General features: G+C 46.4%; 1 protein-coding gene across 3 annotated transcripts in view; it reads left to right on the forward strand.

Moving 5' to 3' along the window:
- The window catches only part of MELK (maternal embryonic leucine zipper kinase), a 711,420-nt gene that overhangs the window by 477,692 nt on the left and 210,093 nt on the right, over positions 1-23,635 (forward strand). For all 3 annotated transcript variants that reach the window (XM_069630471.1, XM_069630473.1, XM_069630472.1), the window contains exon 12: positions 19,239-19,358. In XM_069630471.1, coding sequence (XP_069486572.1) covers positions 19,239-19,358 — 120 coding nt within the window. The remainder of the gene's footprint in view (positions 1-19,238; positions 19,359-23,635) is intronic.

Genomic DNA, 23,635 nt, shown 5'->3' on the forward strand with positions numbered 1-23,635 from the left:
GCAGCTGACCTTCACTTTGAACGAGCACACATTCCTAGTTAGCTACATTCAGTGTAAGGCCATCTCACAGGACTTGAAATTTACACTCCATCTTTGCATTTTGTCTGCGTGCATTTGCAGCCCCAGAGAAACATAAATACGGAGACATTCTATATTTTTTGAAAAATGATTTATATTACTGTTTGGTTTAATTTAATGCGCAAATGAACAAGGTTGGATAGACACATTGAATGTACACTGAGCAATCACTTTTATTTACACAATACATAGCTACACATATTCAATGGGCCTGCAACATGAGGAGACTCGAGAGAACAGACAATCAAATTACAATCATTTAAACCGTGATGTGTATTTCTCAATGAGCTCTGCTTTAGGTGGACATGGAACAGAGGCAATGTTGGGTGGCAATGCAGTTGTCCCCTGCACAGGTTCGTTCACAACTCCATGTATGTGCCTATCTAGGACATCAACAATAAGTCTCTCAATAAACTCATATTGCATATCCTCAAACACTGGTTTGATCACCCATTGTTTACTTCTTTTAGTGAAGGCCTTATTGTAGCGAAGCGTCCCTAAAGTTCCGGTCGTCCTACTTTGTTGACGGCCAACATTATGGTTATGTGCCAAGACCGCTAGGAGAGTCCGATTTATCATGCCCTCCATGCCAAAATGCAATCGTTTTGGCCTGTACTTTAGGCACATATTGTGGAACACCTCCAAATCTCCTGTGTGGCAGAATTCCGTGAGTCCCCTCAAATCTCTTGTTATAGTTTTATCAAATACAATCTTTTCAATGGCTTTGTGAGTGGGTGATGAAGGAATCAACCACTTCTTCTTCCGTGCTTCCTCTGTGGACAAATGGCCATGTTCACAATTGTGGAAATGTTGGTTTGTGGTCCAGCGGTGAACGTTGCTACAGTGTAGCATTACTGACCGCCATTTTTCCAGTAGAATTTCCAACGACCCTCCACATGTTTTTGAGCTCCACCAAAGATGGTTGCTGATCGACTTGGACCACTGTGAAATACCTTGCATATCTTTTTTTTTTTACCTGCAGCCGACATTTTTTTATTGATTGTTTTTGTAAGATGCCATACGTCAAATTGGTGATTTATATTTTTGTACTCTTCTCTCATTGTCTTGGCAATTGAAACGTGTCTGTCCGTGGCTATCAGGTCGATCACCATTCCCTGCGATTGTAGTTCTTGCAATGATGCTACAAAGCCAACTTTCTCCATGGCCACTGAGGATGTACTTTGTGACACCTGCACGACCACCGAACTCACAATTTTCTTACTTTCCATGTCCTGAAAGTGGTAGGTGCAGTACTTGGCTGAAAATCCTGGGCTGTCGCACTGTCCATCACCGGCTAGCCTGAACCGTTTGCCCGCGAATGTACTATCAATAGACATTTTTTCCATTCTCCAAGCTTCGCTAATGGCTGGAAATAGATAATCGGTTTGGTATTTGTAGAACTGAGTTTTCGCAATGAAATGGATTCCCACAAACTGAAAGAAATACTCTAACTTTTTAAAACTTGAACCACTAAAAAGTGCGGCCGCTGCACAAAGTAGATTGCCTGCTGGCAGTTGCCCCAGCATGGGTTGTGCAGACCATGAGAAAGGATGATATTTTGTACAGGTGGCATGTATTTTAAGGTTAGTGCCTCGAATTGCACGAGTCACATTAATCAATGGCTCCCCACATACTTCCCCACCAACCGAATGACCACATTTCATCCTAATAATATCAATCAAACAACTATCGAATACAATGAATTTGGCCTCTTTCCTTATACTGTCACTCTGCATCCCAGCTGGTTCGGCCTGTAACGTTGAGGACATGTCACTCACATGAAAGGTAGAATCTCTGATATCGTCTTCCGCTATGTTCAGTGATATTGATGGTGTTTCATTGTCGTCCACTTCATTCTCTTCCATTGCAACATCTGTTCCTTCTCCGGCGATGGGTGAATAAAACAATTTCTTCAACTTTCTCGCGGTCTTAGTTTTTGCGGGTGTGGATTCTGTGAATTGATCTCCGACTGCATCCGAACTACCAGGAGGACATTCACTATCAATGGCTGGTGGTGGTATAGCTCCGTTGTCAATCACTTCATATTCTTCCCATTGGCACGATGCATCTCCAGTCTCAAGTCCCTGCCAAAAGGTTTGACAAGCAACATCTCTCGTTCGCTTCACTGTCTGTGTAGATCTAGTTCGTACACCCACTCGCAACTAGAGGACAGATTGGAAAAGGGATGTTCAGTTTATACCCAACTTACAGTATTGAACTATTAACAGTGAAAAACAACATAATATATTGACCAGGACACTAACCTTCTTTTGCTTTCTTTTCTTTGAAACTTTCTTGCCTCGAACTTCAACATCAGGACGCTGTTGCTCCGACTCGTGTGTGCATGTCTCCACTTCCTCTTGCGCTGCAACGACTATATTTTCATGATAAGCACATCCATCATGCACTGACGCTCCATCGACTCCCTGAAACATAGAACTTTCATTAGTATGTATAATAATATTGAAAACACAAAATGTACTTGGGGACCAATACCCACGTACATCTCAATAGCAAAACACGAATGAACGCTTTGTGTAGAACATTCAAACGACAATTATTCACGCATTGTTGATCTAGTTAGATGGAACTGTCAAGATCCATACCTCGGGCTCCGCATAGACTTCCATTGATATTATTGAAGATGACGCTTCAGCAACTCCCTGAAACACAGTAATTGCATTAGTATGGTTTTCTATTTTGTTAAAAAGAACAAACTTTGTGCAGGCGTCAACGGCTCATCTAAATAGACCTGCACAAATGATCAGTTGTCTAAAATAAATAATGGATATCTAAATGTTTCGATTTGCTCGATCGTTGGAAGTGTCACCACCCAGAGATCTGCATCAACTACTAGGGGTGATGTTCTTGTAGAAGAAGCTCCGTCATCTCCCTGAAACATAGTACTTGCGTTAATAAAGAAGGAAGTATAGCGGATGTAATCACGTCATATGATCTTGCTTGATCGAACTGTCAGTATCCATATCTCGAAATGCATAAGAACATCAAGGGACGCTGTAACTGCGGTGCACACTTCTGCAAGCTGTTGCGCCGACCCGTAACTGCATGCTCCCCCTTCTTCTTGGACTAATGCTCCATCGACTCCCTGAAACATAGGACTTTCATTAGTAATGAACAAATTATTGAAAAAAGAAGACACATAGGAGGGCGACGACAGAAGGACATAAGAATTCGAAACAGGGGTGTGTTTGTGAATGAATGACGTGTATATGTCGTGGCATTATGCGGTTTGCAGGGGGGCGTCCAGCGTGAGGGGGGATGCTTGGCAGGAGACACGGGGTCTGGAGGTAGACATGGGAACAACCCATGCTCTAGAGACCACTTTGAAGTGTACATGATCTTTGGCACCTCTTGGCCTTTATCGCTCCCTGACAGCTCCACTTGCCAGCGCAAGTACCCCGGTGCGAACTGCCTTTGATAGGGCGGGGGGTGGATTGGGGCGGTGGTCGTGCAGACAAGACACAGGAAGACTCGTGAATGGAGACACACTTATGTGGATTGCAGGGGGTCGTCCAGCGTGAGGGGGGATGCTTGGCAGGAGACACGGGGTCTGGAGGTAGACATGGGAACAACAACCCATGCTCTATAGACCACTTTGAAGTGTACATGGTCTTTGGCACCTCTTGGCCTTTATCGCTCCCTGACAGCTCCACTTGCCAGCGCAAGTACCCCGGTGCGAACTGCCTTTGATAGGGCGGGGGGGGGGGTGGATTGGGGCGGTGGTCGTGCAGACAAGACTAGTTTGCCGCAGGGCCTCACCAAGGAGAGGCCATCTAACTGCATGTAAGAGGCAGGCTGCAGGATCTAGTACATGGAAGGCAGGGGGGTGAGTTTATAAATACCTCACCCTCCCAGGAGAATATATGGGTGCAGTTGTGGTGCAGACATGTGGTGTGACAAGGCACAGGAAGACTATTCAATGGAGACACACTAGATTCATTTAAAAAATCAAAACAACCATTGTTAAAATATATGTTGGGTTTTATTTTAGATCTTAATTTCAATTGAACATAAATAATAAACATTACACATTGTAAAGTTCCGGTTGCAGCACATCCAGGGAAAATCCGCGCTATTGTCCACTGTCGCTGGGGAAATGTTGTCTAATGGCAAGTACCGCACAGGCAGGTATTACTCTCAGAACGCGGTGTCCGAGCCTCCCGTGAAGCCACCAAGTGAAGCAACGATAGGCCACCAGCCTGTACCACCTGTGAAAAAGAAAGATGCAAACTGTATTAAAATGACAACTTTCTTATCAATGTCGATTCAGGTAAAAAATGTCATTCTGCTTTGAAAAAAATTCTATCTAGAAAATGCACAATATGGAACCAATTTACATGCGTTCGAATGATATGTAGATGTAATTTTATATGTGGGAGACGACCATGAAATAGTAGTGGCATCACTGACATCACAACCAGAGTATACTTACTCGTTACTCGGATTACGCGGACGAACAGTGCCGCGAAGTTCGTGCATAAGCACCACCATCATCATCCTCAACTCGGTCCGTGAGAGGCAGGCTTCCCTGAACTCTGGCAGCTCGGTGATGCATTGCGGACTTGGCTCGCCTTCCGAAATGTAGGCCAAGCACCCGGAATTTTCACGGCAGCAGCAGTTCTCCTCCTCAGTTGGCATTAGCTCGCACCGATTGCACGTGCACCAGGTGGAGACGCCGTCCATGCGACATGGTCCAGGCTCTTCATCCGTTGACTGGTCCTCCCAACTGCCGTCCGAATCCCCATCGTTTTCGCGTGCTTGCCTTTCCAGTAGTTCCTCCTCCGTGTACTCGGGCTCGTACATATACAGCATTATTGTAGCCATTGTGTGGTAAAGAAAGTAAAATAATTTACAGAGATGGTACAGGTGTTCACAAGGCCTAGAAACGGCGAAGGTAGCTGACCAGAGCACAGAAACGAGTCACAGAATACTCAAAGTAACACAGAGAGAGTAATGGAATCGAAAATCTGCTGCTGTGTGTTGTGAAACGGTGTGTTTATACTTATTGAGGAAAGAGGCGTCCTGCCATTTCTATGGCGACACTTCATTAGCTGAGGCGCAGCGATTGTGGACACGAAACGTGCTTTGGCGTTGGGAAATGGGCGGTACGCGTCTGCTGATGTCAGGCTCAGGGGCGGGGGATTTGATTTAGTGCCGCAAACGCAGGTGAGCCAGGTCGATGGGGGGGGAAATGATAGGATTATCACAAAATGGCGGCTGATTTCGAGTGTGTTAATGGACGAAAAGTCAGGTAAGGTCCATAGGAAAGTTTTCTACGATCTACCGATTTATGCTTAAAAACACATGGCCGAACCGTAGGGACAATAAAAAAAAAAAAAAGTCCCGGAACTATCCTTTAAAGTTGGAAAAAAAAAACAAGGTTTCACTGAGGAGATCCATGTATGGCTGTTTAACTCCTATGTGGTTGACACAGGCCTTGCGCTGCATTAGTGCAACCCTAGTAAGGACAATGGGCAGACTTTGACCATCAGTAAAACTAATTACCTGATCTCTATAGGGTCTCTAAGGCTTTATTCTTCAAGCCGAGCCAGTCCCCTAGCAGAAGCAGATCATATGCATTTGCTCAAGAGCTGCCTCCTTAAAAAAAAAAAAAAATTAAAAAAAATTCTCCAGGTGTTCTCTGGCAGTCTGATTTTGGGATCCTGTGGTAAATGTGTGACTTACTCCAGACCCTCTTTCTCCTATTATCCAAAATGCAGGCTTGGGTTTTTGCAGCCATCCAACGAAAGTTACCAGCAACATTCAAACAGAACATTTACCTAAAGCTGGCCAGCAACAAGACTTACCCAGGCTGGGATGTGTATGGGGACGTGACTGTCCCAGGACCCAGTGTCTTTTACACGCGGCACTGAGTAGGAGTCCTTGGACCGATTGAAAGTGCATGCCTATGCATGGCAATGTCTGACCTCAGAAGGAACGAAAGTGACCAAAAAAGCATATTGTATGAAGAATTGTGCCTAAACCCCTGGGAACAGCCATATTTTGTGTATGGTACTAAAAACTGCACTACAATAAATGTGCAGGACTGTGCACTGGAAAAACAAATGCAAATTGGTTGGACAGCCTGTTCTGTGGACATCATAAAAGTAACTAAAATGTAACCGAAAAGAAAAGGGTGCCCCACGAGTTCTTACAGCACTCTTGGTTGGGTGTATTGCAGAAACACATGAGCAGAAATTGGAGAAGCTCTCCTGGCACTGCGAGCCTGAAGGACTGCCCAGTGCCCCAAGCAGTTAAGCAAGGCTAAGCATTGAAGTCAATTTAGGAAGGATGCCAAACACAAAATCTTCAACACTGTTCTTTCTGGTGGCAGATTGTGAGCGTTTGCCTCCTTGTTCTATCTTTTGTTCTTTGGTTATGAAGACAATTGTCCTTAAGATAATTATGCCAGCAGGTATCACTACATATCTCCACCAAAAATATTGCCGTATATATGGTCGTCTGGAAAGGCGATAAGCAATATATTTGGGGGGATCATTTTTGGGGTTTTTGGGAGCGGGGGTTGCACGGGTGTTCCCCCACAGGTTCCATGCCTTAATATTACTGCAAGAATATGGCAATATTTTTGTATGGCACTATTTATGTGGGGATATTAGCACATGGAACCTGCCAGCATACTAAGTGAGCTGTTGCCCCTTTGTGTGAAGCTCAACACTTTTATTTTTTTAGTACAGTTGAGCTTTGTCCTGGTGCAACCTGTTTTTCCTCTGTGCAGAGGGTAACGTGCAATCTATTGAAAGATAATTGTCCATCAGAAAAAATGTTAAACGATGAGCAACTTGCTTTTCTAATGAACACTTCTACTTGCAGTCACCCTGTAGAGAGACTGCATGATAGTAGAAAACAGGGTAGGGGTTGTGAATAGGACCAGAATAGTCACTTGAGAGAGCCTGTCATTTATACAGAAGACTGAGTTCCATTTTCAGACCATTAGGTTTCATGTATTCATTCCCCTGTCTGAAAACAGGTGAGCATTTGCATCCCCTGTACCCGAAGAGTATTTCCAACTGCGGCATCTGTAAACCTGACTGTTTGGGATCCATTCTTATAAAGAATAAAGAATGCAGCACTTCGGCATCTGAGCCAGAAGCCATGCACCTCAAGATCATTGCATAGACTACTTTGGCGGACAGTGCAGCAGATTTCCTCTCACTGCCGAGAGACGCAAATTACTGTGCGCCTTCTTCCAGAAGCCAATACTTCCAATTGATGCAAGACATTCATGATGAGGAAAGTGATTTTAAACCTTTTGGGCCTCCTTGGATCTCACTTCAGGTCAGCCAATCTTAGGAGACTGGATTTTACCGAGCTAGCGGCTGATATCCAAGGTGCAAGTGGGCTGACTGTATCTCCAGACCTGAAAAATTTGGAGGCATCCTCAAATGACCATCCTAATGCGGCGTTCCACCAACCAGAAATTGGTTGCAGCCTTGCAGCTTGGTTCCCCATCTAAAACAGCCCAGTGTTATGAACTAATGGATATCCTCGACAAAGGGCCTCGCACAGATCGTTCACCCCATCCCCCCCACCACTCCCAAATCCCCCCCCCCCCCCCACATCGGTGGCCGAGTTGTCCTGGCACTGGCAAATCCTTTACTCGGCACAGATGGTAAAGGACCTGGCAAAAAAACACAAGCCGCACCCACTAAACCACTTTCCACGAAGTTATACCACCCGCAGAGTTTAGTAGTTCAGGCTGCTACGGTAGGGGCAGGTGCTAAATTCTCCAGGTTTCATCTCTGCCTCCAGACCAAGAGTTAAAAAAAAAGACTGACTTGAAAGAAAATCTAAGAAGGTAATGTCACCTTGAAGGTAAATATTGATTCATCTGCTGTTGAAAGTGGTGTCTGAGGCGCCAGTCTACTTGCAAAGGTGATGTAAGAGATGGGTTCAAGGACCCTGTGGCACTCTGAAAGGAGTTGGCGTGCTAGGCGCTGTATACTGGGCTTGATGCAGCCAATTGTGTGGCCCGGGCTATGTGAACAGTATCTGTGCCTTGAAGATATTCATGGATGAAACCTTCTGCCTTTCGAGCAGACTTGCAGGCTAATCTGCTTGATGTTCCCTTGAGCATTAATCTGTTCAGGAAGGCATCTGACCAATACCAAGAGAAATTAAAAACTTTAAAGGCTATTGAAAAGTCTCTGTTGGCTATCCAGTGACTCGAGCACAGTCCCTTACAGCGTCTGCTTCAACCATTAGTAGGAGCTGTGACTTGAGGCATTATCAGTTGTTTACCCAAAGTGAGAAGTCACATTGTGCAACCACCAAGTTGTTCAGAGATGCTTTTCTTGGCCAGGTACAGGAAAAGTGGCCTTGAAGTCCCAAAGCCCAAGAGTCCATGGTGTCTTGGGGATGTCTACACAATCTTTAGAATGTTCCTCTACTTATTCAGTGCCTGTGTAAAGCAGGATCTCAGAATTTAGCAAAATGGAAGGGAGTACGTTGACGCCCAAGTCCTTCAGGTATTTGTACTACCATCTTAATTTTCTCAAGCCCCAGATCACCCTCTAATCGTGGGGCCTCTCCAGAGTACTCCTTGTTGGTGGAAGTGCAGGTTCTGCTGTTGAAAGCGAGTAAATGGTTGGGTATTCTCCCTGCTTTTTTTCTTCACAAGAAAGATGGAGACTTGACTCCCATCTTAAATCTGAGGCTTTTCAACATCAGGAGGGACAGGTTCAAGATGTCGACTCTGGTCCAGATTCTACAAGCCCTATGACTCAAACTGGATTCTGTCCCTAGATCGTAGAGACCCTTATTTCCATGTGCCCATCCTTCCAAGGCACAGAAGTAAGATTTGAGATTGGTGGCACACTATTTTAATTGTGCCACATTTCAGGCTATACATTGTCCTGGGGGGTTTCAAGCTGTTGTCAGCTCATCTCAGGAGGAAAATATTCACATCTACCCCCGACCTGGATGACTTATAAGGGCACTCTACCTGGAGCAGGCATTCTCCCATCTTTACTGCACTTTCCACCTTCTTCACTTCCAGGTCTTTGCTCTAAATTTCAAAAGGTCAAGGCTGGCTGACTCTGGGAAAGAACCCTCCTCCTTTTAGTATGGGGAGAGATTGTCAAAGGTTATATATCGTAATCATTTTTATATGTCAGATTGTCAAAGGTTTCTAGAACTCAGAATTCCTGCCAGCTTCTGCTCTTCATCTTCTGGGTCTAATGGCATTTTGCATCTTTCTGGTGCCAGAGGCCTGATCAGTGGTCCCAGTTTTTCAACAGCATTTCAGATCATCTTGGAGTCTATGCTCAGGTTAAACAGGATCTGTCTTGGTGTCTTCAGGATGATGAAATGAAAAGATGGGGTTGTAGGGTCACTGCTCCTGTGCAGGGAAGTGATGCACCTGTGGTGCTGGGATTTAGTGATTTTATTATTTTCTTCTGTTGGCAGCCAAGTTGGTCCTTAATGTGTTGGCAGATGCCCTGAGCAGGTAAGGCACTATCTCCATGAGTGGGCATTATCTGGAGGTTTTTGTGGAATATTCAACCTTTAGGGATCCCCCATGTATACCTATTCGTCTCCACTGTCAACAGGAAGTGAGAGTAGTTCTGCTCCAAGGTAATTTACCCCAAGAATACTGCGGTATGAGTTTAGTAGACTGGGATTTTTATCTCCTTTGCATTCCCACTTATGTCTGTCATCACACAGGTTCTCATGAGGCTGGAGAGATTTTGGACCATGATTGCCTAATTGGGTTCAGAACATTGTAACCAGATCTGTACCCTCCTCAAGGCCTCGCGAAAATGTTCTGTCCCAGTCTGGTGGGGGGGGGCGTGGGGGTAGGGGGTCGGACAAGGTCCTTCACCCAAATTTCAGCACCTTAAACCTTAATGCTTATCTGAGGTTATAGGTATTTGGGCTTGTCAAGAGGTTTTCAGTTCTCTTCACAAAGACCTTCAGCCAACGTGATTTACATCTGTTATTGAAAGACATTTTTTTTTCTTGGTGCTTAGAGAGGCATCTGAACTCTTTGTTGTAACTCATTGATGCTGCAATTTCTTTTGTTGCTAGCCAGAAACATTTTACTTGCCAGCAATATCCTTGTTCCAAAGGATGCCTGAACAGGGCTCTTAGTTTGGAATTCCTACTGTGATCCAATGTCTGAGGCATGGTGAATATGCTCCCTCTGAAACAGTTGGTCATATCCCCCAGGGATTTAATTTAGTATTTGCATTCCTAATGGGCTTCATTTTAGGTTGCTTCACGTATATACTCTGACAATCAAGACAGTGTTTCCAGAAAGATCAGCAAGCTCATTGCGCCTTCAAAGCTCCTTGCTTTTTGATTGATATTTTATTTCTATCGCGCTCGTACACAAGTGTTTCAGAGCGCGACAAGGCAAGGGAACAGGGGTGAACAAAACGGCGATCTTACTAGGCCCAGTGACATTGAGAATGCGCAAGTGCATGGGAGAGGAGGAGGGGAAAAGTGCATGGAAGGAGGGGAAAGTGCGAAGCAGAGGAGAAACTGATAAATAACAATAAATTAATAATAAAGGCAACAAACAGTAGTAATGCAGCAAGCAATTTGCAAGTGCTAGGTTTAAGGCAGCACAGGGTAGGTCTGATAAGTGCAGAAAGAAAAACTCTTGTCTTTGTCCAGAAGATCACTTGACAAGCAAGACATTTATCTTCGCTCTGGAAGTGGTTATGGAATTTCTTCTTGGCTAAAAGATAAAGCTTCCTTTTTATTATACACCTCCCTGCAGGGAAGAGGAATATTTCCACAGAATTGCTGCTTACAATTCTTGCTTTATTTTCCTTTAATGTGGCCAGGTCTAGGAATTTTAAAAAGGATGGCCATTTGGTAGCCTTTGCGGGGGCTAGGCGCTCCTCTGCTGTATATGAACAAACTATTTCAAGAAGGTTGCTAATTTGCAGTGAAAGTAATCCCTTTGGGTTGTATGGATCATACTACCAGAGTTGTTGCAGCTACGTCCGGCGGCCAGCTCGAAGGCCATTCTAAGGCCTGTTGGGTGCCTGCTATCCCCCTCACTCCACTCTTCCTCATCGTGGGGCGAGGGCAGGAGCACCCCCAGCCCAGCAGAGGAACCACACGCCGAGCGGGGAACACGGACAGGGCCTGCCTGACCCTGTCCCCACACGGCGCCTGACTCGCCCATGCCGGGCGCAGCGCGGCCTGAAACCGAGGCTGAGCCTCAATTACATCAGCTGGAACCGCCGGCAGGCGGATTACGCCGGCGGCCAGCTCTAAGGCCATTCTAAGGCCTGTTGGGTGCCTGTTAGGAGCCAGGGGCCAGAATCTCTGCCCTTTCAACTCCAGGATCTTTCACTATCAGAAGCTCGCATCCGGAGCGCGAGCCGACCCACGCCGATGCCCACCTACGGCACCCAGCCACACCACGACGTTCCGGAGAGCCATCCACCATGGTAAGGCTCCCATGCCCCTGAGCACCTTTGCCTGTAGAAAGACACCCGATTTTGCACAAGGCTTTTGTGCACGGGACCACGACATCGCTTTGCCTGACCTCCTCTGCCTGACCCTATGATGCCGGGCGCAGCGCGGCGCCATATCGAGGCTGGTGCCTCGTTGCTAGGCTACTAGCAGCCTTTGAATAGGCCACATCTGCCGGCAGGCGGAAACGCCGGCGGCCTCACCTGAAGGCCCCTGTTTGCCCCCTGTTTGCACGCTGGAGCACGCTACTCTGCCCGTGCTCATACCTGCAGTATGATCTCTATGCCACCATCACAACCGAAGGCCGGTGGAGTAGGAGATCCCGCAACCTATTGCAGGAGCAGCAGGTTTCAGGAGCGTCGGTTACGAGCCCTGCCAGACGCAAGGTAGGCCATATGCCTCCCCTAGTTGTACTCCAGATTCCAGCCACTTGCCTGTTTTTTTCTCTTTCCTAGAACGCTTGGGCACCCATATGGGCCCTCTCTAGCATACGGCATCCAGCCTGTTTACCATTGCCACATGTAGAAACAGTACATGTATCTCAACTTCTACATTGTGCCCTATGGTCGCTAATAGACCACACTTGACTTGCATTGTGCCCCATGGTCGCCATATTTGACTTACATTGTACCCTATGGTCGCTAATAGACCATGGTCGCTAATAGACCACATTTGATCTGTATTGTGCCCCTTGGTCGCTAATAGACCACACCTGCTCTGCATTGTGCCCCATGGTCGCTAATAGACCACACCTGCTCTGTACTGTGCCCTATGGTCACTAATAGACCACATTTTATCTGCATTGTGCCCCATGGTCGCTAATAGACCACACTTGATCTGTACTGTGCCTTATGGTCGCTAATAGACCACATTTGATCTGCATTGTGCCCCTGGTCGCTAATAGACCACACCTGCTCTGCACTGTGCCCCATGGTCGCTAATAGACCACATTTGACTTGCATTGTGCCCTATGGTCACCATATTTGACTTACATTGTACCCTATGGTCGATAATAGACCACACTTGCCCTGTACTGTGCCCTATTGTGCCCCATGGTCGCTAATAGACCACACTTGATCTTTACTGTGCCTTATGGTCGCTAATAGACCACATTTTATCTGCATTGTGCCCCATGGTCGCTAATAGACCACATTTGACTTGCATTGTGCCCTATGGTCACCATATTTGACTTACATTGTACCCTATGGTCGCTAATAGACCACATTTGCTCTGTACTGTGCCCTATGGTCGCTAATTGTCCACATTTGATCTGCATTGTGCCCCATGGTCGGTAATAGACCACACTTGACTTGTATTGTGCCCTTGTGCCTTGACACTGTACCCAGCATGACAGCTGCATCTAGCCCGCCTGATCTTGGCCTTCTCAAATTGCTACTGAAACTGCACCTAGCCTGATAGCTGCATCTAGCCTGCCTAGTCTTAGCCACCTCAATTGCCACCGAAACTACTCCTATCGGATTATTATCCAGTCACTTAGCATGTACTCCCTGGGTCTTGCCTACAGGTCACCCTGGCTACCATTGTATATCGCCCTCCTCATCACATTAGGAATACATCCACCTAAAATAAGCACCAAAGTTAACACTCTGAGTCCTTGCACCACGTCCTATTCCACCCATTGCACCTGCCATATCATGCTCAACACACAACAACCCAATACTGGACTTAAAATGACCCACTATCCAGATAGCACCACCCTACAAAGGCCATGCAACACTGTAGACAGAAACCTTAGACTACGTGCTCGCCTGTCCAAACTGCATGAGCTACCAGCCAAGAAGGCTGAACTATCAAAATCCCGAAACAAAATACAGTTACCCTTGAAGGGTATTGCGGAACCTACTAGGAAACAGCCTAAGCCCAACAGACCCAAAATAAATAACTCCAAACAGGCAACTAAAGGTAGTCAGAACACCACCAGCCCTAACTTAGCTGACCACAAATCATATCTCAAAGGTGCACTTATAAACGCCAGGTCGCTAGTCGCACACGCCACAGAGATCTCAGATATCATTGCTACAGACAACTTAGACTTTTTGGCCATCTCAGAATCCTGGCTACATGATGCGGCTGGCCCAGCCTTATCACTAGCAGTCCCAGACAACTATACAATCCTACGTGCGGACAGACTTACCTCCCGAGGTGGAGGTCTAGCAATCATAGCTAAAACTAGCCTGGACATGAGGATCATCACTACTACCAATATGCAATCCTGTGAATGCCTCACGGTCAAAATAACCATCGCCAACTCCCAAACCCTAAACATCATCCTCATCTACAGACCACCAGGTCCTATCGGAACCTTCTCTGAGGACATCTCGACATCCCTGTCCAATAACCTAAAAAATACATCCCAAACAATAGTGCTAGGAGACTTTAATCTAGGCTATAATGACAATAAGGACACCCAATCGTCAGCGATTGCTCTGACCTTGAAAGAGCTGGGATTCATCCAAAAAGTTGAACTACCCACCCACAACAAAGGTCGCATCCTTGATTGGATAGCAGAACATAATTGCAAAGTAAATATTACGGATTCTGTACCGCAGATCTGGACTGACCACCACCTGCTATTATTCTCAGTGACAACCCACCGGGTCACTGCCCCGTCCTCACTTGCCCCACCCTTGCCAACGAGAAATAAAAAACTAATGACAGTAGAAAATCTAATGCCCGTTACAATACCTAAATTAAACTCACTACCCGACTGCATGGACCCCAATCTGTTAGTCGAACATTATAATGCAGCCATGTCCTCAGCCCTGGATCACATAGCCCCGCTCAAACTAAGAAATAGCAAACCTAAAAAACACCTCAATTCTTGGTTCACGCCCCACCTAAAAAATCTTAGGCTGGCCAAAAGAAAACTTGAAACTATTTGGAGACTTTCCCCATCAGTCAAAAATAAACTCAACCTCTCCAAAGCCTCCTCCCAATACAAGAAAGAAATATTATTAGCCAAACAAGAAACCTACAATACTAGAATATCCAACTCAAAATCTAGTGTCAAAGAACTGTTCAGCATTCTGAAAGAATTGGAAACACCCATTGTACCCCAAGAAAACTGCACCAAGGATAAAAAATGGTGCTCTAGCATACAACTTGCTTTAACAAACAAGGTAGCAAACCTACAAACCAAAATTGCCATCAAGAAGGCATCACTAACACCACACATCCCTCAGAGCTCAGCGCCACCGCCACAGCCCAAGTTGGGAACCCGTTTCTGCTTCTCTAAGGTATCGCCCATAGAGGTAGAAAAGGTCATCCTGGGACTCAAACCGTCTAACTGCAAAGGCGACCAATGCCCAGCACAACTCATCAAAGATGCTGCGAGAGAACTGTCGCCATTTATAACCAAACTAATCAACTCTTCCTTCACCTCAGGTTCAGTACCGATCAACCTAAAAGAGTCCTGGGTACTGCCACTACTAAAGAAGCAAACCCTTGACCCTACCATTCCGACTAACTTCAGGCCCATCACGACTGTGCCCTTTCTCCTAAAAATTTTAGATAAAGTGGCTTACTTGCAAATTCAAAGCTTCCTAGAGTCTAACCACCTACTTGGAATCCGTCAATCAGGATTCCGCCCGCAACATGGGACCGAGACAGCGTTAATAGATCTTAAGGCCCAAATAGACGATTGCAGAGACAATGGCCAAGCGGCCCTACTTCTCCTCCTGGACCTATCAGCGGCATTCGACTTAGTGGACCACACAGTCCTCTGTAGTCACCTCGACTCGGCAGCCCACTCCTCAAAAGAGGCCATAATTTGGATCAAGTCATTCCTGAGTAATCGGACCATGAGAGTCTTCGCTCCATCAGCCTCAGCAGATCCAATCCCTATAACATGCGGTGTTCCACAAGGGTCTTGTGTGTCACCCACCCTCTACAATGTCTTCACGAAGCCTCTCTTTGATGAAATGGATCATCTGGGTATCGCCTACACTAACTACGCAGACGATACCCAGATCCTCCTCCCGCTCTCAGGAGACTACGCCAAGGACCTGGCCCTAGTGAACAGGATCTATAGCATCGTTCAGGCATGGATGGCCACACACGGCCTATGCCTGAACGATGATAAAACTGAGCTTATCATCCTGGGCACCACTACCTATATATCCAAACTCAGCCCCGATTACGACAACTTCATTATTGATGGGAACAACATAAAAGTAGCTCATGAAGTAAAAACCTTAGGATTCTACCTAGACGCCACCATGAACTTTACCAAACAAGTTAACTCTCTAGCTTCTGCCACCGCATATACATGCAAACTTATCAGAGCGAGCAAACAATTCCTCTCCACAGATAGTTGCATTACACTTGCCAGAGCCTTGATACTGTCCAAATTAGACTATTGTAATGGACTTTACATTGGAGCTAATAAACAGACCATCCACAAAATTCAAGTGCTCCAGAATAATGCCTTGAGAGCAGCACTCAAGATTAATAGAAACGAGCATATATCCTCGACAAGAAGAGAATACAAATGGCTCGCCACCATAGACAAAATTCATCTCAAAATCGCTTCCCTCACCCACAAATGTATCAACAACAAAGCTCCACCTTACCTCATGGATAGATTACGCAAAAGGACTTCTTCCAGACCTACCAGAATAGCCAACGCAAACTGCCTCCAAGTCCCGCGTTTCAAACTTGCCACTATAGGAGGAAATAGCTTCCCGGTCAAGGCCGCGCAGTTATGGAACTCCCTCCCGCATGATGTCAGAGAACCTCAGCCTTTCGCAAAATTTAGACAAAACCTCACTAGGTGGCTGAGAGCCAACGACAGCTAACTAGTCCACTTGTCACATTGTACATTACTGTATATTACTTTATATTACGCGAACAGGAGCATGCTCCTTGCTCCCTTGTCCTTGATCTCCCCTTGTTCATATCTGCTTGCTGTAATATTGCTGATGTCTATGTCTACACTTCCTGCCTTTTCCTGTACTTGCAATTAGCCGAGCAGATCTGTAACCAAGCTCAGCGCATCTCTGCACCTTCATCTGATTTCTATGTACCTGTAACCAAGTTGAGCATATCCTTGTCTGTTTGCGCCCTGATACTCCAGGGTTTGGCGCGCTATACAAATAATAAACTAAACTAAACTACGTCGACTCTGAAAAGGAGTGTCATTGTATTGGACATTTGTCAAGCGTGCCACTGGCTTCCTTACAGATCTTTTACTAAGCACTACTGTCTTGACTCATGGCCTCCCAGGAAGCTTTGTTTGTACAAGTAGTCTTATCAAGTTTTTTTTGTTTTTTTAGATTTAGTTTATCCTCTTCCTCAGTCTCTTCAAACTGCTGTTTTTTTTTTTGTTATGGCTAAGGGAGTTTAAGATGAGGAATCTGTGGAAGCATGCTGTCCATTAGAAGAACACATTACTTACCTGATCTAATGTTCTTACTTATGGATGAGTCCTCTGTGGCGGGGTCAGAAGATGGACACCCTCTGGTCTGTTCATTGGTTTTATTTAAATTAAAATGCAAAACTCCTAACTTTCCCTCTACTAAGTCCTTCCTAACCAAACTAACTAATGTGCTGGTACAACTCTTCCAATTATTGTTATTCATTATCCCTCTCACGGGTCACCCGCTTTGCCCGTTATCCGTCTGTGATAATGTCACCAGGTTGTATGCACATGGGTGACACTCGGGATCTATTGTCAGGTTGCCTCTGTGGTTTCTCACACAGGCTCTCTCCTGTTCCTCAGTTACTGCAGCTTGCTCCTCCTTCGTCAAAACTGTGTCTGCGTAGTTTATGGACTGCCTAGTCGACCACGTTTTTGTTCGTGGTCACGCAACAGTGTTCCTATTTCTGGGCAGGGATTCCTTATGTCCTTCTCAGTGCTTAGTTTCTCTTTCTCGTACTCCAGGCGTGCATGGCTGTGTCTGGCCTTTCGCTCCGTCTTAGATGCTGCACTGTCACGCCCCTTAGGAAGCGCTGGTCCTTATGGTATTGTTGGGTATGCAGCGTCCATTGTTACAACTAAGATGGCGGCTGCTACTGCCTGTTACACTCTAGCTGCTCGGTTCCCACACGGCAACTCGACTCCGCCCTCTAGACCGAGCACAGCATATCTGTCTCACTTTACAACAAGCAGACGCGTTGCTACTCCTTCAAACCAACGCCACGTAAATTCGGATCTAGGGTTTTTCTATCTGTCCCTATTACGTTTTCTGTGTGTAATTACCATCTACCTTCTGTTTCCTGTATCAGCTCTCATTACTCTCCAGCTGTAGAACTGCTACCACAGCACTTCCACTTGCAGTACGAACTCTCACGCTCTCAAGGGAAACTTCCGGGTTGCCTTCGTACTTCAAACTAAATCATTCCTCGGTCACATCTGAGGTACGAAGGCGGGGTCGGCTCTATCTTTTTTCCCGTCTGCGGTGAAAATTGTCCTGACGTTGTCTCTCTCAACACACAAGTGGGTCCAAGTACTTGGCTCTGTTGGCGAGTACACTCTAAGGTTTCTTTCCTAGTCATTGCCACTGAAAAAAAAGTGTTTAAACACATTTAATATTGCATTAACATGCACGCCCAAGCTTCCTTCAGTGTGTCTTTGCGGGTCTGTTTGAAACTCGCGGGAATTCTCCTCTGCAGGTCTCTGCCTCCTCTTTATTACGCTGTTGAGTCTTTCCCAGCGCAGCATGGAAATCATTGTTCGAGGGGATTGGTTCCTCCGACGTATTCCATATCTATGACAGGTAATCACCGCACCGCAGCTGATGTGATATGATATGGAATAGATAGTTATGGAATACGTCGTCGGAACATCCCATCGAAAAAACGTTACCAGGTAGGAAAGCAACCTGTTTTGTCTGGTTTTGATCGTTGTTTCCACTGTTTTTTCTTTGTCTCCATACATTTTAAGTTTCTATTCAGAGGTTGCAATACAGTACTTGGTTGACAATTCTGAATGGTTTTTCCTACTATTCATAGTGTGTATTAGAATAAAGAGCATGGTGATGTGGCTTAGGGAGTTCTTCCTTAGAATAGGAGTTCTTGTCCCCAATGGAGGAGTCTTTCCCGGTGAGGTCCTGCTTCCTCTTCCCCCTGAGGGAGGGTATTGTGTAGCAGGCTCAGCCTCCATGGGAAAGGCTTCCCCCAGCGGAGAAGTGATAGTCCCACGATTCGTCACACCTCCCATAGATTCCTAATAACCGTCTGGGCTTAATCAACATTCAGAGACATTTTTGACCAGGTACCAGGTCTTTTTGCCTTGATTTTATTCTTGGTTCATCTGCTGATCATGGAATGGAGGAAAGGGTATAACTGGGGTCACAGGGTGTGGTGTGCCCTATATGTACCCTGTGTGTTGTCGCGCCCTGATTCGAGGTGCACTTTCGGAGAGAATTGCGCGCCGGGACATTCGGTTCCCTGCAGGGGGAAAAAGTTACCGATGCCAGCTGCTGCGGCCAGGATGCATATCAGATGAGTAATCTGTGGGTGGAGCCATCCATCAGAAAGAACATTACTCCAGCTAAGAAATGTGTTTTTCCTTACCCAGTGCCTATTGTCTGTCAGAACATTCTCCAGAAACTTAAAAGGTCTACGATTCGTTTGCCGAATAACATGCAGACTTCTGCTGTTTTAAAACAAATTGTTACTTTTAATGCACAGTAACCATTTACCAAAATGTTTTTTTTTTTATCTAGTGGAATTATGATCAGACTACTGCAACTTACCTGCTTCTTAAATCCAAAAAGGCTCGCGGCAAGCCAGTACGTTTGATTCATCACCCACTTACAGAATACAATGCTGCTACTCCACTGATGGTAAGCAAGAATGTTCATAATGTCTACATTCCACAGATTCCTCCATTGAATTTGTGCTTAATGTGAATGGACTCTGGAAGTCTTCAAAACACTAGAAGGACATTGAGGGTTGCTGGCTTTGTGACCACAGTACAACCTGCATATTAAACTGTAGGAAAAACTGGCCCTAGTCTTCAAAGAATATACATTTTAGATCATTTTAATTAAAGAAAACTACTTTGCTTTATTTTTTCAATCAAATTGTGTTAAAATGGATTCCAAGATGGTCGCTGAGCTGCTGAGCTGGGAGCACCGTGACCTATGCTCTCCAGCACCACAGATCTCCACCAGAGCTGAAATAAGGCAATTTAGTCCTCCAAAGGCGTGAAGCGCAGACTACAAGCACCAAGGTCGGTGGCGGGGGGGGGGGGGGTTTCAAAGGGCAGCACAGACCCGTGGAGACAACACGAGAACGGGAGAGCCAGAGAAGCTAGATGCCCAAGAACAGGCGGTCACCACCTTGGTCCTTAAACAATACTTCAAAGATTTCAGAGTTAAAATAGTGGGCACACTCCAGACACAGATGGACAAGTTATGGGAGGACCTTGCAGAAGCCTTACAAGACCTAAAGAGGGACGTGAATAGGATGGAAGAGTAGACCTAAACGAGAGGGTGATCCATGAACTGGCAGACTATGCAAGGAAGGCGGATATTCTTGTGGCGGAATTAGCACAGCCACCCATAATCTGGAACTTCAGGCCGAGGACCTGGAAAACAGATCTAAAAGATCGAATATCCAAATAAAAGCTGTGCCTGAGGAGGTGTCTGACAAGGATCTACGGGAAGTAATCACCAATATCTTCTCAGACCTCCTGGAGCTGGAACATCATGGAGATATTCAGTTAGTCCAGTCTTGGGCCGAGTAGAACAGAACCATGCCTAGGGATGTACTAGCAGCCCAACACGACTATTCGACAAAGGAAAGGCTTCTACAAGCAGCAAAGGGACTCAAATCCTGTATAATGGCTCAGACATTTTTCTATTCCAAGACCTCACCCAGATTACGCTGATGGAGGAGGCAGATGTCCCCGATTCTTGAAGTGCTGAGGGGCAAAGTCATCAAAGAAAGAAGGTCCCCAAACTCAGCGAAAATATCCGGCGCTCTGAATAGGTCTGGGGGAGTCTTTCAACATATAAAAAGGCAGGTCGGGGACGATCTGCAAAGAGGTACGACTGGGGCTTTATCACAGGAGATACGCCTGGGAAGCGCATTGACAGGAGGTAAAAAAAGGTCCAGGTGGTGGGGGGGTGAGCTTGTAAAGGGTATAGGAGTACCTGCAGGGAGCACGCTCTTGGAAAGGAAGGGGCTCAACCCTCGAGGGAGGTATTCGAGGGGGGGGCGCTAGAGGCTGGCTGAGCAACCCTGGCAACTAGGGGGTGTGGGGGGGGGCATAGGAGGGGAGGGAGGGTAGACAGGTGAGAGGGGGGTGTTTAGGGTTCGGGCATGAAGCATTGACACTTAAGAGCAGCACGGTTCACAAATGGTAGAATGGGTAAAAGTGTAGAGGCCTGAAGATTATATCGATAAACACAAATGGCATAAATGCCCTGGCAAAGAGGATAAAACTGGAGAGATTCCGATGGCAGGAGGGCCCTAACATAATTACTTTACAAGAGACACATGTTCAACTTCAGGATGGAGACAGTGTCCGAATACAAGGGTTTCAGCAGATATACCAAGCCAATGACAAATCCAAAAAAGGTGTATGGATCGCCCTTAGGAACAACTGACTTTTCAATTGAGGGTGGAGAGGGACTCCCAGGGAAGGTATTTAGCTTTAAATCTTAAATGTAGGGTAGGAGGGATACACGTTAGGCCCCCAACCAGGGTCAAGAACACTTTCTTCAGGTCTCCCTGGACAAACTAGAGGTTTGTGAAGGCCCAAGTAATACTGGAGACTTTAACTTGGCCTGGGACCCTTGGGAAGGACAGAACTAGTAGGACAAATGGAGCACAAGGCAACCCGTCCAAGGAACTGGTAGCGAAATTGGAGTGGCTGGGGGTAGTGGACGTCTATCCATCGTCCTCTAGAATAGATTACTCCTGGGAATCGCGATCCTTGCTCGGAAGGGTGATTGAGGTGGGGGACTATAAACCTCTTGGACCATGCGCCCATCACATTGCAGCTTAGAGGGAAAGGGGAGCCAACAGGGGTATGGAACTGGTGCTACACGGCCCACCATTTTAAGGACAATCTGCTGAGGGAAGAGGTGAAGGGGATCTTGGAATTATTTAGCGACAATAGAGGGGGGTGGGGAGGACATCACAACACAAAGGGTGGGGGTGCCTTTTAAAGCCACCATAAGGGGGAGGATCATTGCGCTTAAAGGATGTAGAGACATGGAACTAAGGCTAGTCGAACAAGAACTGGAGGGGAAACTGAAGCAAGTGATGACCTGTATGGCACCCAAGGCAAGTGGGGAGTCTAGGAGTGAAGATAGGGCAGTGAGGGGACTATTCGACATGATAGAAGCACGAGCTGCGGAACGCTCCCTTCTATTCCTCAAACATGTATACTATGTCAAAGCAAATAAGGCATATAGGCTGCTGGTGAGCAGGCTGACAAGGGAGGGAAAAGCCAAAACTATTTCGAGAATTAAAACTGAGGGTGGTGTGAGGACTGTTAGATACCTCCCTCCCTCACCCCCTATTATAATAGCTCAGGATCAGTCTGCCTTTATTAAAGGAAGACCAACGAGCAACAACGCCAGGAGGATAGCCCACCTCATAACGAAAGTGAATAAACAGGACAGACCACCTCTATCCTCACCGCCTTGGACCCCGAAAAGGCCTTTGACAGAGTGGAATGGCAGTTCATGTTTCTAACAATGTTGAAGATTGGATTTGGGGAGAGGTTTGTATCCAAAATTAAGGCCAACTACAGGAACCCCTCGATATGCTTGGCAATTAACGGCCAGCTGTTACCCACCATCAGAGTGCAGAGGGGCACGAAGCAGGAATGTCCCCTGTTGCCCTTACTATATGCGATTCACCTGGAACCTCTGTTTGGGACCAATCAGGGCAAATAGTGTGATAAAGGTATATCCTTCGGACGTAGGGAACACAAATTCATGACATTCATGAGCACGGTGAGTGTTGCGCCCGTTTGTGAGGCCATTTCAGTAAATTTGCGCATGCCCTGAGGCCCTTAAACAACCCCTTTGCAGCCCGATCCCCACCCCGTGCCCGACTGTGTTGGAGTGGCCTGGCTCGCTAGCTTTCACCGGCTCCATTTCTGTTCTTGAGAATGGCGAGTGTTGCCCCAGTTTGTGAGGCCATTTCAGTAAATTTGCGCAGGCCCCGAGGCCCTTAAACAACCCCTTTGCAGCCCGATTCCCACCCTCACCAACCCACACAGCCTGCTCACCACAGTGAACCGCGCTCGGGGAGACAGACAGTAAAAAGAGCCACCGATAACACCCAACTTAATAACCCTTACCACCCCCCTACCCCTCCGAAGACAGTGACTGAACGAGAATACCGCCTACAGACAGAGCCCAAACTAGTAGCGGACACCCCCTCACCCGCCACTCCACCACAAGACCACTAGACAACCAGACCAAAGCAGGACTAACTAGAAGTCACCAAACAAAGACTAAACAACTTAAACAACTCTCAATCTTACAATGCCGCACAAACGACCCATTCCAAGGAAGAGACGAAGAGATGAAAGAACAAACACTCCAGAACAGCAACTTGGAACAACCACCATAGACTGGACCCCCACAGACAGGAACACAAACCGAATCAACTCTGAGAGAAGAAAAAAATCCATCTACCTAACTCCATACCTCGCAGACAACTGGCCACCACAGCAATCCAACCCAACATTGGAAGCAGCAACTTCAAACAACCCAACACAAGCAAGTAGAAGGATGACCAACACAAACAGACTGTCGCAATAACCCCCTACATCACCAAAGCAAGAGGAACTTCCAATCAACAACCACAACTCCCGGAAGACTAACCCGATAAACACAAAAAACCCCAAGACAAAACCTAGAAGAACTCTTCGAAGACGCGGACACCCCGAATCCCACAACTCAACAAGTGACCGACCAGGAAGGAAACCACACCGAGCAGAAGACTACCTCGACAAAGCCCAAACCAAACACCTCCAAACTTCACTGCAATCTAATAAACGCAAGATCCATGTCAAAACACTCAACAGATCTTCGACCTACTCGACGACAAAGGAATTGACATCCTGTTCATCACAGAAACATGGCTGGAAGAC

This window comes from Ambystoma mexicanum, chromosome 6q, assembly GCF_040938575.1.
Source record: "Ambystoma mexicanum isolate Mex_15411 chromosome 6q, UKY_AmexF1_1, whole genome shotgun sequence".
Taxonomy (NCBI): domain Eukaryota; kingdom Metazoa; phylum Chordata; class Amphibia; order Caudata; family Ambystomatidae; genus Ambystoma; species Ambystoma mexicanum.